This window comes from Vigna umbellata, chromosome 11, assembly GCF_029865625.1.
Source record: "Vigna umbellata cultivar VRB3 chromosome 11, Vumbellata_1.0, whole genome shotgun sequence".
Classification (NCBI taxonomy): domain Eukaryota; kingdom Viridiplantae; phylum Streptophyta; class Magnoliopsida; order Fabales; family Fabaceae; genus Vigna; species Vigna umbellata.
The window spans coordinates 4,163,195-4,181,489 of NC_142175.1; the positions used below are offsets into that span (position 1 = coordinate 4,163,195).

An 18,295-nucleotide genomic window follows, 5' to 3' on the forward strand; every position below is an offset into this window, starting at 1 on the left:
ACTTGCCATATACCTTTTGGTGTTTGTTGGTTTAATTTTCTTTCTTTTTCAAATTTCTATAATTTTTGTCTTGTATTTTGCTTCTTTAAAATTTTTGTAAGTTATCTTCAAATTCCGTAATCTATAAAATATATTGTAAATTGTACAATGTATTTTTGGATTACATAATTTAAACATGTATTTTAGATTGTACAATGCAAAATAAATTTCAGATCTAAAAATGTAATCAAAGTTAATTCAAATTACATTTTTAAATTATACAATTCAAAATATATTTGAATTTTTTCACACATGAAAAAACATGAAAAAAAAAGGGTACAGAAGTTCTAAAAGAAATATGAAATTTAAATCTAATTAAAAGGCAAAAAGAAAAGAAAAAGGACACCAACGCAACTTTGTTTTAGACACAGAAAACTGTTCACTTCATTTTTTTTCTAGATCTTCGAATCTTAATACTATTTTATTTATTAAAAATGGGATAAATAGTAGGTTTTGTATAGTAAGTATGAACATATTTTGTTTTCAATATAATAAAGAGTAATTACAATCCTAGTACAAAACTTTTAATTCTGTTAATTTTGTTTAAACTCGTGTTTAATGAATAAGGTATTTAAACATGTGTTTGATCTTTAGCAATTATTCTCAAATCTTTATTAAAAGAAAAATTAACTTTAATATGCCTTAATCTTAAAGGGAGTCTTTTACCTTTTTTTTTTTACTTTGTAAATTTTAAATCTTTTTTGGTTTCATAAGATTAAATGCATATTAGGGTTAATTGCATATTAACTTTAACTTTTCATTTAACAAACATATATGGTGATTACTAACAACCAAACGCGTATTAAATTATATTGAAAATTAATAAAAGGTAACCAAAACTAACCGAACTAAAGTTATTGTATTAAAACTGTAGCTTTATTATAGTAAAAACGAGATGTCTTCTTGAACTGAAAAACTTATTTACCCATAAAAATAAGAGATGTTTACCTTTGGTACATCCAACATGAAACTCTATTTACCACACACGCAAAACCTTTTGTCTAGTTTTAGCAAAATAGGAGAATTAAATGGAAAAATTGTATACTTGGAAGACAAAATAAATTATGCCAGAGACAAAAAATTATACTTCCTCTTTTTTAATCAACTTTGAAAACCAAAATAAGCTATTTCCTTATTAAGGGAAGTAGAAAATAACTCGAATGAGTCACTTCTAAATTTGAAAGGATAAAAAATACTTTCTATTTGAGAAAAAAGTTGACGAAAATTCGAAAGACTAAATGATATTAAATAATTAATCACATGTCAAAATTTTGGTTATAATTGCTTACGTACCTTCTTAAATTGTGTCCAAATTTCATGATCAGGTGGTAGAGTAAATCTAAATTTTAAAAATTACGAATACTAAAACTATATTTTTCTTAATTTAGAGAACCCAAAGCACAGCCCTAAATTTCATGTACTAAAGGCATTCCATACATAAATAACTTAAGCAACAGTAAACTTCCTTTGATATAATCAAACATTGACGATGGAAAGTTTACATGCATATTGTAATTTGGTCTAACTTGCATAAACAACATTTTCCTAAAGAACAGAAAATACGCAAATACAGGAGCTATAGGAAGTAAAGTTCAGGATCTAAAAAATAATCGCTAAAAAAAGAGAAGAGTCGAACATTTCACTTCCACTCTATGGAACTTGATGTTGATTCATAATTAAAATGAGGCTAGTAAATTAACACTAGTTTGTTTCCACACCAATTTATCTGAACCAAAAGCATTTTCACCACTGCCAAATAGATGACACAATTTCCTCTCTCCACATCCTTCCAGAACAGTAACATATTTGGTAGATTTCAAGAGCTACTAGTAGAATGAGTAGCAGTGACTGGGGTATCGTCAAACATGCCAAGTAACAATCTGATTCAGGCACCAATGACGCAGCCCAAATGTAAGAGAACTTCCACATCCACATCCACAGAACATTAGAGAATGGAAGACTTGTTACTACTACTCAAATTAATATTCACATACAGGGGGAATTCTACCCATGTAATGGCAATTGACTCTAAGTAACGGCTACCCTTTTAAACAACTTAGAACCACTAAAAGAAAATTGATAATATACATTGATATTCTAAACCTAACTCTCTTGATCTGGACACCCATAGGAAATGGATTTAGGCCGGAATTTGAGCCGTACCAACTCACAGCACAGCAGCACTAACTAATTACATAATGAGCAACTTTTGGCCAAAATACCTATAGCCAAATCCAATACAATTCATACAAATCCCAGAAATAATTATCAGGGATACACTTGATCTTGTTTTCACTAGACGTCATGCACTATCACCAATGAAAAGATTGAAGGCATAAAAGTCCCTGATCTTAATCACCACCAGTCACCTTCGCCTTGCCACATTAGCGTGTTGATTTGCTTTACTGTCATTTCTTATCCTGTCAGCATACATCGGAAGGCGGATAATCTCACTTATTTCATTCAACAAATCTTCCTCAGTAATGTTGTCTCTTATGCTTCGCATCACCTATAAATAAATAGATAAATAATAGCTGAAGCCCGGTACACAGTAACAAAGGAGAAATCAGAAAATAAGAGCTGGTATTAGACCTTCCTGTAAGTATTGAACTCATTTGGAGTTGATTTATCTGTTCTGATACGCATATACTTCCATTCCAGTTTATCAAAATCCCAACAACATTCTATGATCTTTCCAGAATAAACTGAGGGATCTGTGCCATCTGCAGAATTCAAGTTTTCAGTGAGCCAAGTGAAATAAATTAGATAGAGTAGAAAATGAACTCTCAACAAAAACAAGACAATTATACCAGAAAAGAAGATAAAATCATTCACTGACTGGTATTGTTTAAGCATTATCCCAGAAACAATTTGATAAGAAATGCTGCCTCTGGCAAGGAGGCTAGATGTAGGTTCTTACTGTTTACCAAAATTGCCAATCTTAACTACAAACTATCGTACGAACATGTAATATTCAATAACAATCAATACTATGACTCAGACTTTATATTTCATATTTTACAAAAGACAGCACACTTTAAAAAAACAAAAAGAATGAAGCATGAAAGAAAATTATATCTATAAATATAGAAAGAGTGGACACAAAACAAGCCAAAATCTTTTGACCTGTGAACTCAACCCTGTTCCCTTCCAAGAGTTTCTTCTTTCCCCGTTCGTAGAGAAAAAGCATCTCACGATCACCATCAACCTGTCAGCTTAAGCAACTACAAATTAGTTGGCTGCATCAAATAACGAACTATAGCTGATCAAGGACATCAGAAGTGATATCCCAACACCGTATGAAATAAGGTGATGAATGATGATACTACCTCAAAAAGAAAGTCAACTGAATTCAGATAAGCATATTTCCACTTCAATAGTCCTTCATGAGTACGTGGTATATAAGGATCATCCCAACCCTGGTAATCAATATTTGCCAGTAACAACCTCCTTTAAGTCCATTAACAAAACAAAGCAGAAAAAAATATACTATGTTCGTTAACAAGGATTGGAAGAAGGAATGGACCATGTGCCTAGCCTGAGGCAGTCTAGCATTCCCACGCAGAAGTATGTATCAACAAATTCAAAAGGGCAAAAGATCCACACAATTTAAACAGCATAAAAAATGGAAAACAAAAACACAACAAATAAAGAAAAGTGTCTTTCCCACTTAATGCAGAACTGAAAATCTGCTTTCCATGTTTAATACATCAAAAGGGTCACAAACTACCTGAAATATGAGACCATCTGCTTCATGTGAGAGTCTTTTGATGAATTCCTTTAAAAGCTTTGTGACAGTAGAGAGCAACCAGAAATCTTTCCTCCTCACCTAAAAAACATTGCAAGCATATTAATAGCGAAACCCATAGGGAAAAATTAAGTGAAGCTTAAAATCATTTTATGACCAACTAAGGTTAGAGATGCATGCCCTGAATGGTTCCAGATCATATCTATAGTAAGGATTTCTGCTCTGATATATATGGTGCCGTTCATGATTCCTAGGTTCAATCACTTCTTTCTCAAGCATCTTCCACCTTTCATAGAATGGTCGCTACACAAGGGAATTTGAGCTATAAATCAATAATCACGCCTCCCTCCGAAAACTTTGTATTGAAGACTCAAAAGGAAGACAAGAAATCAGAGAAAATAGCACACACAAATATGAGAGAAGGAAAGCTATTAAAACATTTCAGATTATAATCCATCAAACCAAGGTTTTCCACCAAATTTTTTGAAGAAAGCCTCACTCAAATTTTCACCAGAGCATCATTTAAGTAAATTCATTACCCAAATGAAAATGTGAATTCAATACTGCCAGTTTGCAACCAATATTAAGCACTAAACCCTTATTGACCTAGTTTGAAGGTTTTAAATGATAATCACGTCTTGATGAACCTGATTCAGAGAAAACCTTTACCTCACAAACCAATTTTCAGGGCCGACGTAGGTTTAGACCTTCATTCTAAGATGGCATTACAGCCCATCCTAAATCCATTAAAAGGGTCACACAAGCCCAATAGTGTTGGATGTGGGGAGGTGTATTTGCGAAAACCCAAATAATTGTTAATACCTTTTTCCATTTTAACCAATCAGCATGTATCATCTTAATATCTTCATTAATTTCACCATCAATTTGTAATATTGATCTCATACACTTCAAAACTTGAGGTATGAAATCCACTCAGCAGCCAAAAGTAAACCTTTTTACTAGTAACTGTCAAAATTATATGGCCATTTCTTTTATTGCAATCAACCTTGATTTTGCTATTATAGCAAAAATTTCTGCAAATTCTATTCTGAAGGAAACACATAAAGAAAACAAGCAATGGTTGTATCAAAATCACTAGAAAATCAAAACGAGACAATAAAGTCAAACATTGGTCTAAATTCATCTGCCAGTTCTCAAATTACAATGAAAAGTTCTGTTGCACGGTACAAGATTGAAATTATGAATGGGGTAGAACTACATAAGAATTTTAGTATTTTCCAATAGTACAATACAAATTAAAGATAATGGCAACCACAAGCAAGTGATTTTCCTACCACCAATGCATGAACAAATATTAGTCTTACAAAAAAAGAGATCCCCAAATATTATTTTGTACAATTACATATAAAGTATAAACCAAACCTCTATTATCGACACTTGGTTGATTGCCATCATATCATAGATAAGATATCTTCTCTCCTGCTTCTGTGAATCTGGCAATGTATCAATAACCATCTCACCATCAAGTAATGTGTAGTGGTGGGTTTTCTCGCCCAAACCCTTAGAACCCAAAGATAACAAAATATTAGTTTATGCATCATTAAATGTCAAGATATTTTAAGTGAAATAGTATATCTCTGGTTGCACAGCACACTCTTAGATAAAGTATAACTACAATTAATAAAGGGGTTGACTATGAGCCATTAGGTAGCTAGCTAACTTACACCCCAACTCCAAGCCAATTTGTACATCAATCATCATAACTATTATTGGTGAAGGTATTGCACTATTTGCTACATATAAAACTCACTCAAGTAGAACTATATAGATCATATCATATGCATGATTACAAATGAAGACTAACTTCAAAGACGAATGAAAAATATCCATCCCAAATGAAGGAGAACATCACCAGTGAAAAGAAATAACGTTTAGGTAGAGAAACGTTCAAATCAGGTAGATGTAGAGTTTTCAGATGGTCCAGTAATACCTTTTTTTCTTGTAAGGGTTACTGGTCCTGGAGATAGCACTAGTGGTGACATGTGACAACAGAAAACCAATTACAAAAAGGAGGGGGAGGCATGGAAAAGAAGAACAGAAGAGAAATGCATATATCAAATGAATAGATTGCCAACTGGTCTCGTCTTTAGAGTATAATTATTTCTGTAGAAGTAAATTATATAGTCATATGATGGTATCCTTGTGTCTCAAGCACAGCAAAGGAACATTATTATACATAGAATGGACATTACAGTACATAGAGATGAGGCCTAGGTCCATATGGTAAAATACATCTAACACTCCTGAGCTTATAAATCATATGCACCAAACTTGTTATAAATATAGTAATTCTTGGAGACCACAATTATTAGGTGAAGATATTTGTCAAATGATCATTGAAGTTAACAAACTAAGTAGTAATGTCTCCTGATACAATCATATGCACCAAACTTGTTACAAATATAGTAATTCTTGGAGACCACAATTATTAGGTGAAGATATTTGTCAAATGATCATTGAAGTTAACAAACTAAGTAGTAATGTCTCCTGATACAATATTTTCACAAATGAAATGACAATTTATCCCACTATGTTTGGGGTCCTCTCTAGAATACTAGATTTCAGGCAATCTGAAGGGCAGCTTGGTAATCACAAATCAGAATCATTTGTGTAACATCTCCAAATCTCAGTTCTTAAAGTAATGTTTTGAGCCAATAAGTTCACAAGTTGGTAAAAGTCATAGCTCTATGTCATGTTTCTTCTAAATCTTGACACAACGTTCTGCTTCTTTTTCAAGAAATCAAGTTGTCAACAATAAAGAAACGGTATTTAGACCTGGATCTTGTGTCACTGGAAGAGCCTACCCAAATTGTATCTAAGAATCCAACATGATTATGGTGTCCATATAACAAGCCTTTTCTTAGGACTCCATTAATATACTTTAGAATGTGAATAACTACATTCCAATATCTTGCACATGGAGAATTAAGAAACTAACTTACCACAATGACCACAAAGGAGATGTCAAGGTGAGTGATCCTAAAGTAGTTCAATCTCCTAACTAGTCTTTTGTACCTCCTAGTATCTAAAAGATGCTCCCTTGGACTTTGTAGAAGTTTAATTGTTGAAGATATCACAAGTAGAGATAAAACAAAATTATAATATATAAATGAATACAAATCTTACTTCCGAGCCGGTTTTGTGAGGTTCCATAAAGCTTAATTCTACTTTCTTAAAATGGCTTAAGAACCATTCAGGTCTATCATAGTCAAATTTGTTAGTCTCATGTCACCCACTATCAAATTCCCCTAATCCCATCCTCGAGATGTCTAATCCTCAATGTGAAGGGGTGTGTTAAAGAGGCTGTTACATTATAATGTGTGTATGATAAAAGGAAACAGATTAAGAAATAGTGTTAGTTAGGTTGTTAGGGTGAGTGAGGTTTCCTTTATATAGTTGGAGGGTCCTGGTATGCAGGGGACTTTTGGATAATTTTATAGATTGAGCTTTATCTCTTTGTGAAGGGGAAACCCTTGGAGGAGAGAGTGTTCTCCTATTTTTGTGTTATTTTCAGTCTATACAATAAAGAATATTATTCTTCTTCCTTTATTCAATTTTGGATTCCTAAGAAATTGGTCTAACCTGCCTAATCAAGAAGGTGTGGAAGCATGGAAGAGTCAATGCCTTGGAAGGATTGACCAGCGAATGAGGTAGAGCCATAGTCCAATTCATAGAAAGTTTCCAAGAATTGAAAGAAATGATATTGGAATACCAGAATCAAGAAAGGTACTCAAAAGGAAGTGAGAAATATGTCATGAAAGGAAAAAAAGAGGGAAAACGGGTAATGATGTTGAGAAAGATAGTCTGCAAAACATCAAGGCAATAAATTCTTGAAGAAGGAGAGTCCTTGGCTAATGATGAAGAGAAGGAGAAAAGATATCCACAGAGTAGTAAACCAGATGAGGAGGGATAAGAATTGTCGGGGGCCTGGGGTTAAAATAGTGGGGTCAGGGAGCGACCCAGTTGAGGTCCCGCTTCCCATAGGTGCATCCACTATAGCAGTTACGGATCCATACCCTGAAATTCCTGACATTATAACACCTGTTGATCTTGCTTCTAGCAATGGCCACAAAGGAATTTCCAGTTTTGTTGCAGAATCTTTATTAACTAGCTATCTTGAATTATGGAGGAATGTAAAGATGGTAGGAAAGAAACTTCAGGAGCAGAAGCAGTGCAAACAGTTTCAGAGCAAACTGCGACACTTCTACTTTATGTGGATACACCAGATGTTATCTGCCATAAGGATTCTCTCAATGTTGTCCAGAATGATACACAAGCTGATGATCAAGTACATCAGGTATACATAATGCAGTCAATTCAAAGGAAACACTTAGCTTAGCATGATGATGATGATGATGATGAATAATTTGGATGGTCAGATCAACAAGCTCTTTCCTTTTTAGCTTCTAGGATGAACAAATTTGGACAAGAAGAGGGTTTAGCCAATGCTACTGCTATACAAATGCAGAAAAAAGTTTCGGGGTTGGAAGAAGAGAAAAGAATTCTTGATCATTTGTCAGAGAATTGTTAAAATCCAGGCCCATGTAAGTGGTCACCTAGTCAAAAAGCAGTATAGAATAATCATATGGTCCATAGGAATCCTGAAAAAGAAACAATTCTTATAATTAATGGAATAAAAGGAGTCAACAATTCTCGCATATCGACCACCACCCAAGCCTCCAGACTTGAATTGGAGGGCAGTAGCCAGTGGATTCCCTTCCTATGATAACACATTGATGAAGATGAGTCATGGGAACAAGCTTCATTGTTCCAACCTTGAGGACAACGTTAGGATATAATGTGCGTATGATAGAAGGAAATATATTAAGAAATAGTGTTAGTTAGGTTGTTAGGGTAAGTGAGGTTTGCTTTATATAGTTGGAGGGTCCTGATATGCAGGGGACTTTTGGATAATTTTGTAGATTGAGCTTTAGCGCTTTGTGAACGGGAAATCCTTGGAGGAGAGAGTGCTCTCCTATTTTTGTGTTATTTCCAGTCTATACAATAAAGAATATTATTCTTCTTCCTCTTTACAATTTTGGGTTCCTAACAGGACCCATATCACCTAGAGATGAAACTAAATTATAGTATATAAAAGGATACAAACCTCACCTTACAAACTCGTTTTGAGATTGAGTAATGCTTAAATTCTACTTTTTTAAGATTGGGATTGGGATCCATAGGTTTGTCAAAGGTATCACCATAGTATAACCCAAAGATATGAATATAAACTTTGGCAACTAAACAAGCTTTGAGCCAATGAAGTATCATCAAAGCCAACTCAGAGTAAGGATCCACCCAAAACCAACAAAAAGTTCCTAGGTGGCAAAGGAACAAGATCTCAGGTACCACTGTTTTGAGGAGCACTCAGTTCATTAAGAATGATTTGCCTCTAGGTAGACTGGGCTACGGTATCACTATCAATTTTAGGAACTGACACAAATGAAAAGGAAAAACGACAAGTATAATGGGATGGAGACAACCTGTGATGGGCAATGGTACTTGAGATTTTTGAAAAATATCATAGAAAGGTTCCCCAGGGAAAGCACGAGTTTGACTAGTTTCTAGATGCCATGTAGAGTAAATGATAGTCATATGATGAAATCTTTGACTGTTAAGCTCAACAAAGGAACATATTGTATATAGGATATACATATATACATATAGTAAAATACATCTAACAATTACAACCAATCAAGGAGACAATTAGGGGCTAGCTTACAGCCTTATCATTGGATAGCTTTCAGCTATTACCAAAATTATAGTTGAAAATGGTATTAAGAGAATATCCATAGGTAATTTTTTACTGGATTCTCACAACACTGAGTTGTTATTTAGGTTAACTGTCGGAGAAGACTGAGTTAGAAGCCATGATGTAAGACTGATTCTTATATAAGAATCAGTTCTTGATAGTAAAATATATTTTAGCACAAAGTATAAAGATGTAACATGTTGGACCCATTTTATGTTCTTAAATGGTTTCAACCCGGGTGAAAAGTTGCAGAAGTTCTTAAATCTAGTGTGACATAGCAGAACTCATTTGTAGATGCTCTAAAAGATATAAAATCTATGAATTAAGCTAAATCCACTACTAGACACATCATAAATTTCAAATATAAAGTAGCACACGCACATCATTTGTACTTCTGCAAGGGAACCTCATTTGAACCCTTCGAAAATTAAAACTTCTATCAATTAAGTAGCATCCATCCATTGTTATTAGCATCATGTATCTTGTACCATCTGCTTTCCATGTTGCATAATAGTAGCGTTGTCGTAACAATTGTAAATTATCCCTGCAACATAACCAAACTCAAAATAAATTCATGGAAACAGTAGTCAGATTAATAAGGAACAGGGTCATGAAATCAGTACAACTAGTAATTTACAAATCTTCAACAGTGCATAAATAAATTAAAGCTTCAGCAAGAGATTTAGCTGTTGAAACAACACTTAACATTAATAATATAGAAAATATATTTTAGAGGGCTTGAATACACCTCTCTGATCATCTCATATTTTATAATAATAGAATTAGATCAAAAGTCTGAATTAGAAACCTATGTACAAGAGGTAGTAGTTTCCAATAGAACTATTTTCTACCCAGATTCAATACTTATTCCAGCAACAACAAAAATATATTTACTCTTTCGGGTTTACCCCTTTGGCATTATTAAAGAATAAAAAAAAATTATTATAATGCACTTGTTAGCAAGACCCTATTTTTATACTCTAGCAAACAAAACACTTATCTTTTAGTAACGGCATAAAAGTTTCTCACCCATTACAATTACAAAATATAAGATACCAAAAGTCAGAGATAAGTTCATAATTCTGTCAACTATCCAAACCTCCTATGAAGAATCTGACTTATTTGACGAGCATACAAATAATGTATTCCTTCTTATTTAAGGAAAACGTTATATAAAGATGACAACTTTAATTTTCTGGTGGAATATCAAATCATTTAAAGTCATCCATTACCTATTTTTATGCAATTGAAAGATGGAGTGTAAACTTGTTGGCTAAAACCTATAAACAAGAGGATAATTAAAGGTCCTACTAAAATTAGCCACTGGACAAAATCTAAGGAAATCATTTTTCATATTATCCTCAATTTCATGCATTAATTATCTTTCTAGACATTTAAGCAAAAAAGGACAAAAAACGCATATTACCAATACAATGCAAAGCACTATGCACAGACATATAATGTTTAATGCAAGAAATACAAGTATAGTAGCAAAAGAAATAGCAGCCCCAAAGTTTAATGTATAATTAAAGTATCATATAAAATAAGGATATGTGTCTCAAAGAAAAGGAACCTGTTGAGAGAAACTGGGTGTGATCCTGGAAACTGTGTGTGTCCCCTAGCCTGCATATCAGTAACCACTCAAATAGTTATCCCAAGCATATGAGGTACATGAAGTAGGAATGAGTAAAAAAATAAATGGAGAAAACTCAAGTAATATAAACTGCATTTATCAACAACTTACCAATAAAGCCAGTGTGACAGACAAAAAAAACACAGGATCAAATTGTAACATTAACTAGAGACTATATTTAAGAGTAATTGATAGAGCTTATATTCCCCTCTCTTAGGTTTTCATATTTATAGTTGTTTGAGACACAACAGATACAACGAACGAGAGGGAAGAGGAAAGAATTCTAGGAGATGCTCCTGGGAACTAGGTCTAGTACAAAGCATGCTCTTAGGAACTAGGTCCGGCACAATGTATACAATACCTAAAAATAAATCCTATTAAAGGTTATTTATTCTAAGTCTCCCCCTCAAGCTGGAGCATACTGATAGGTACCCAGACTTTACAAGAGAACTCCAAGACAGATTCTTGGATGTTTATTAAGAAACCAAACAGCACTGTTCTACTAATGTGGTAAGAACAGGAACAACCATGTACAGTTTTCAAGGTCTTTCAAGAGGACCTGTCTCTCCTAACTTTTCCTTTTACAAAATACTCCCAAACCTGCCTGCTCACCTCCTAATAAGACTATTTATAATATTCTGTTACAGTTATGTAATTACAACTGTACTAACTACCTTCTTTTTTCCTTCTTTTGTAAACTGTATCAAACCTATCACATACAAATTATATGTACTATGCTTGGAACAAATGAATTCAATACGGGGTACTCTTAAGAATTTTGTTACTACATCAGCAAGTTGATCATTCGATCCAACAAACTCTGCAAATTTCTTTGGATAACAACTTTTCTCAGATAAATTGGCAATCTATTTCAATGTGCTTAGTTCTCTCATGAAACACTAGATTGGAAGCAATGTGGAGAACATCTTAATTATCACAATACATCCTCATAAGCTGAATGTCACAAAAGACAAAAGACAGAGTGATCTGCCACGTTACGATTCAACCCAAAGAATTGAACAATTTGGCTAAACTTTCCAAACCAAGCACAAGGAGATTGCTAGAGACCATAGAAAGAGCAATGCAGCTTATAAACCAAAATAGACTCCCCCTAAGCAACAAACCCAAATGGTTGCTCCATGTAGACCTCCTCTTCTAGATCACCATGCAAAAATGCATTTTTAGTATCTAAATGATGAAAGGGCCAATGCAAAGAAAAGTCTAACAATAGTCATTTTGGCCACGGGAGAAAAAGTATCATTGTAGTCAAGACCATAGATTTAAGTATATCCTTTTGCTACCAATCAAGCTTTGAGGTGATCAACTTCACCATTAGGACCAACTTTTATGAAATGGACCCAACGACAACCAACCGTCTTCTTTCCATATGGAAGAGGAACTAATTTTCACATACAATTTTGTTCATGGGCCTGCATTTCAACAACCATGGCTTGTTGCAATCCAAGATGATCAAGTGTCTCCTTCACATTTTTAGGAATGGTAATAGAAGAGATAGAGAATAAAGAATACTACAAAGGAGACAAATGATGATAACTTGGAAAATTATAAATAGGATGAGGGTTGCAAGTAGAGAGGATACCTTGGCGAATGACAATAGGCCAACTAGAATCCTCATTATCAAGAGTTAGTGTGAGAAGATGATGGTGAGATACTTGATGAAGATGACTGATCATGTGGTATTTTACTAGACATTTGAATTAGAGGTGATGGTTTGGGAAAACTAGGTTGACGGGAGGAATTCTGAGTATTGGAAGAAAATGGAATAGTGTTTGGACATGTATAGATAGAGGGTTCAACAAAAGGCATAAGTAAGACCTATTGGATAAAGTTTACATCTTGTGTAGATGAAGGGAAGAATAGAGTTTCTTCAAAAAAGGTGACACTTGTAGACATGTAATATTTTTTAGTGTGATAGGATATAATAGGGGTAAGACAGAAGGAAGTAGATTAGGAATTAGTTGTTAGTTGGTTTGGGAGCCTTTATAAGAAGGAGGGAGGTCTTGTGTGAGGGTAGGCTTTCAGTTAATTCATTTGTATACACAGGACCTTTGTCGACTGTGGAGGGAGAGTGCTCCCTTGTGAGTGTTGGAGGTGTACATTGTATTCTTTGGTTACAAGAATATTAAACAAGGTGTTTCTAGTAATCTGGGTGTGTGCGAGTGTTTCTTTTCAAGAAAGATTGATTTTTTTACTAAAGAAACCTATCAAATTGGTCTTATCAGGAGGATCCCAAGGTGTGGAGCGAGATGGAAGCAAGAATGAAAGTGCTAGAGGGAAGGATGGATGCAAGAATGAATGCACTAGAGGGAAGGATGGATGCAAGAATGAATATGCTGGAAGGAAGGTTTGATACTTTGAAGAGGTTTGATACATCAAGGAGTAAGGGTCATAAGTTGTTGTTTTGAGTGTTGATTGCTTTGCAGGAATTAGAGGGCAAGATAGGAGAGAAGAAAATATATGTGAAGGGGAAGGCAAAGACGAAAACTGTGATGGAGACATTGTTGTTATTGCTGCTGAAAGTTGAAAAAGTTGTTGTTTTTAGTGGAGATAGTGAGGTAGGTTGTGGTGTGTATGTCAAAACAGCTAAGAAGGGGGAAGAATTGTTGAGGCCTGGGGTTAAAACTGTGGTGCCAAGGAGTGACCCAACTATGGTCTGGGTGTCCATGGGTGCATCCACTAGGGTAGTTACAGATACATATCCTGAAATTACTAATGTTATAACACCTGCAGATCTAGCTTCCAGCAATGGCCACAAAGGAATTTCCAGGTTTCTTGCAGAATCTTTATTAACTAGCCATCTTGTATTACTCACAAGGGTGGAAGGTAAAGATGGTAGGAAAGAAACTTCAGGAATGGAAGTAGTGCAAACAAATTCAGAGCGAACTGCGATAAATGTGCTTTACAATGTAAGAGGACACTAGGTCAGAAAGCAGTATAAAACAGTCATATGGTCCATGGGAATCTTGGAAAAGAAGCAATTCTTACTAAGGGAACAGAAGGAGTCAATAATTCTATCATATTGACAACCACCCAAGCCTCCAGACTTGAATTGGAGGGCAGTAGCCAGTGGGTTCCCTTCATATGATAACATGTTGATGAAGATGAGCCACCAGATTAAGCTTAACTATTCCAACCTTGAGGACAAGGTTGTTCTGCAACAGGGTGCAACAGGGTGTAATAATAGGATATAATGTGATAAGATATAATGGGTGCAGGACAGAAGGAAACAAATTAGGAATTAGTAGTTAGTTGGTTAGTTGGTTGGGGGGCCTTTATAAGAAGGCGGGAGGTGTTGTGAGAGGGTAGCTTTTGGTTAATTCATTTGTATAGACAGGACCTTTGTATCCTGTGGAGGGAGAGTGCTCCCTTGTGAGTGTTGGAGGTGTACATTGTATTCTCTGGCTACAAGAATAATAAACAGGGTGTTTCCAGTAATCTGGGTGTGTGTGAGTGTTTCTTTTCAAGAGAGATTGATTTCTTTACTAAAGAAACCTATCATAGTGTTAGTGAAATAACTTCGATATCCTTTTAGGGGATGAAAATATTAGAAGAAGCCACTTTGCTAGCCCGGGTAGAGTTTTTCCAAACCTAGAGACATCATGAACAAAGAGTAGAAAAACAGGAAGAAAAATATTCTTTGGCATTATCACTCCTTAAGATCTTGATTACTTGGCCAAATTGGCTTTTGAATTCATTAAGGAAAGATTCAAAAATATTCAACAATTCAAACCTATCTTTCGTTAAGTAAACCGAAGTATAACGAGAATACTCACTAATGAAAGTGACAAAGTAATGAAACCAAAAGGATGTGACATGACTAAGACCCCAAATGTCATAATGAATTATAGAAAAGATAGTGTTGCACCTTGTTTTACTTCTTTTTGGAAAAGAAGACCGAACATGTTTTCCTAATTGGCATAATTTACATTTAAATGATTGAAGTTTGCTAAGTTCAAGAATCATCATTTAATTTTGATAAATTTGGATGACCTAAGCGATCATGCAAAATCTTAGTAGATTCTTATTGACATAATTCACATTCTAAGTAGTGTTAAGTAGAGACAGAGATACAGTCCAAAAATGCAACAGGAAAACCTAGGGTTTCAAGAGAGAGAAACTGATACGTACCCAGGTGTTAGGGAAATCAATGAACCCTTGATCCAAGGAGGAGGAAATAATAAAAATAGGTGGAGCAGAGTTTATAAGAGAAGGGTAACGTGGCTTTGTGACTGAAATGTGTTAGTTAGAAGAGAGAGAAAAAGAGTATGGATTGTTATATATTCTCAGGTGTAGGATGTGAGGGGGGACACGTTTAGTTTTCGGTGGAGTGGGAGAAGAAGAATTATTACGATTCTTCTCAGGAGCTTGGCTCTGGGCAGAGGGTCCTGAACCTTCTAAGTTTTCTAATTTATCATAATAGTGAATTTTCACCACTCCACTTTTCACACTTCATATTTTTTATTATTCCGTTTATTCGTAAACTCTGATTGTTAAGTAGAGACAGAGATATAGTCCAAAAATGCAACAGGAAAACCTAGGGTTTCAAGAGAGAGAAACCTAGGGTTTTAAGTGAGAGAAACCATGATTAACACTAGAAGATACCAAATGCTCTCAAAACAAAGAATAGAAGGTAGAAACTGGCTAAGGCAGTATCTAGCGGGTGAGACTGTGGCAGTCCAGGAAGACTCCGACCACCAGAAGGCAGCATGTGTGACACACTGTTAGGTTCCTGGGTATGAAACCTAACTATCAATGCTCACAGTCAGCAAAAGAACAATGAAAGAATGGGTTTCTGTTATTGATACTGAAAGAAAGTACACAGATAGCACTAATGGAGGCCCAATCCCCCTCTTAGCCCTAACGAAGGCTTAATCCCCCTCTTCTGGCCAAAGTCCAGATGTTACAAAAGAATATTCAAAAACTCTCCTCTCTACCAGACCCCCTTGCCTTCTTATAGAGGCAACCCACTTCTAACTACCCAACACAATCAATTCCTAAATTGTTTTCTCTCCCATGCATCTATTACCTATTATAACCTCTCATATTAGATCCTATCATTACACCCTGCTGCAGAACAACCTTGTCCTCAAGGTTGGAATCGTGAAATTTGATCTCCTAGCTCCTCTTCATCATCATGTAATCATATGAAGGGAACCCTCTAGCAACTGCCCTCCAATTCAGGTCTGGAGGTTTGGGTGGTGGTATTTCCTCCTCCAATGACTTCCATTCTTCTTGTATTACCACCAACGCATCCTTCAATCCTGCCCAAGAACGATTATTGGCCTTCTTCCTCTAAAATCGGAACCAGTACCCCGCGCTACCCTCCATACTTATGTATGCTAATCGTCCTCCGATACCCCTTGTAACTCGAAGAATTTGTCTGCGCGATTGATCTAGTTCAGCGGATCGATCCCCTCAAAGACGGGCAACTCCACCCATTTCCGCCCACTGTTTTGCCCCTCGGTACGTTCGACTTCCCTGCCTCCTTCTTTGTCATCCCGCCTCACCCTCCGATGTTCATTGATGGACGCCTGACTTCCGTTCGATAGCCCTTCCTGGTCGCGAGTCCTTCCTCCCAAGATTCACATGACTTCTTGTAAATCTTTCCTAATCACCATCGAATCTTGGCACAACGCCGCTGTCTCGTCCTTCATTCCATCCGTCGCGATTTCCACCGCTTCTATCTGACCCTCCATTACATTCAATCTTCCATCGACTATGCCCTCCATTTTTCCCCCAATTTGGATCCGGCAGGTCGGACCAATTTGTTAGGTTCCTGGGTATGAAACCTAACTATGAATGCTCACAGTCAGCAAAAGAACAATGAAAGAATGGGTTTCTGTTATTGATACTTTTTAGGAAAGAATAAATTAGGAAATTGTGTATTTCATAACAAGTATATATTTTATTGTAATCAGTACAGATTTGAATAAATAGGGACAATCCATAAATCAAGGATTCTAGAATAGAATATAGTTATTATATTTCCTAAAATAGCTTAGGTCTCCCGTATATATCTTGTATGATCTCTTTGTAATAAAATATCAATTTCCATTTAACCTAATTTCCAGATGGTATCAGAGCTTCCGATCTAGGAAGCTCTGTCTGCGCATTGTAAACCCTAAGACGGCAGCCTGCATTGCTGCTGCATTTTTTTAACCCTAAGACGGCAGCCTGCATTGCTGCTGCATCTCTCATAACCCTAAGACGGCAGCCTGCATTGCTGCTGCATCTTTTCCTATATTCATTACATTTTTTTCCCTTGCTATTGCAACCTTCTCTATCGCTCAATCTTCTGTTGCTGCTGTCTCTCTGTGCCTTAATTGCACAGCCTTTCCTTTTTTCCGCTCAGCCATCTTCTTGCTATGATGTCAAGGGAAGCGGAAGTTGTGAACCCAACCCCAGAAACAGGGAATTCCCATTCCCAGCTTCCTGGAGAACTGCAGAATATCCATTCTGCATATCGACTCAATGGAAGAAATTATTTGAAGTGGGCCCAACTTGTTCGTACAGTGCTGAAGGGAAAGGGGAAGTTGAGTCACCTGATGGAGTCTGGACCCAACAGGAGGATCCCAAGTTTACATGGGATGAGGAAGATTCAATGATCATGGCGTGGCTGTGGAATTCAATGATTCCAGAAATCAGCGACACATGCATGTTCCTTAATTCGGCAAAAGAGATTTGGGATGCTGTAGAGCAAACCTACTCTAAAGCCAAAGATGCTGCTCAAGTATATGACGTAAAGGTGAAAACTTTGGCAGCAAAACAAGGGAACAAGACTGTTACAGAATATGCCAATCAGTTGAAATCATTATGGATGGAGCTAGACCATTATAGAGTCATAAAAGCCAAATGTACTGAAGATTCAGCACTTCTCAAGGAATATATCGAACAAGACAGAGTTTGATTTCCTTGTTGGTTTGAATCCTGAATTTGATCAAGTTAGGATTCAAATATTGGGGAAGCAAAAGGTACCATGCTTCAATGAAGTGGTGGCTATTGTGAGAAGTGAAGAAAGCAGAAGGGGTCTCATGTTGGAGAGTCCAGCAGTAGTAGAGAACTCAGCAATGGTGGCTGACCA

General features: G+C 35.8%; 1 protein-coding gene across 2 annotated transcripts in view; it reads right to left on the reverse strand.

Annotated features, from left to right (window-relative positions):
• Positions 1-1,485: 1,485 nt before the first annotated feature.
• LOC124833543 (mRNA capping enzyme family protein) overlaps positions 1,486-18,295 on the reverse strand; it is a 31,204-nt gene continuing 14,394 nt past the window's right edge. For both annotated transcript variants that reach the window (XM_047308056.2, XM_047308062.2), the window contains 9 exons: positions 11,134-11,183; positions 9,942-10,104; positions 5,171-5,308; positions 3,968-4,090; positions 3,770-3,868; positions 3,369-3,458; positions 3,166-3,247; positions 2,632-2,762; positions 1,486-2,548 (listed from right to left, as the gene is read on the reverse strand). In XM_047308056.2, the coding sequence (XP_047164012.1) occupies positions 2,405-2,548; positions 2,632-2,762; positions 3,166-3,247; positions 3,369-3,458; positions 3,770-3,868; positions 3,968-4,090; positions 5,171-5,308; positions 9,942-10,104; positions 11,134-11,183 (1,020 nt within the window). In that variant the 3' untranslated portion in view covers positions 1,486-2,404. The remainder of the gene's footprint in view (positions 2,549-2,631; positions 2,763-3,165; positions 3,248-3,368; positions 3,459-3,769; positions 3,869-3,967; positions 4,091-5,170; positions 5,309-9,941; positions 10,105-11,133; positions 11,184-18,295) is intronic.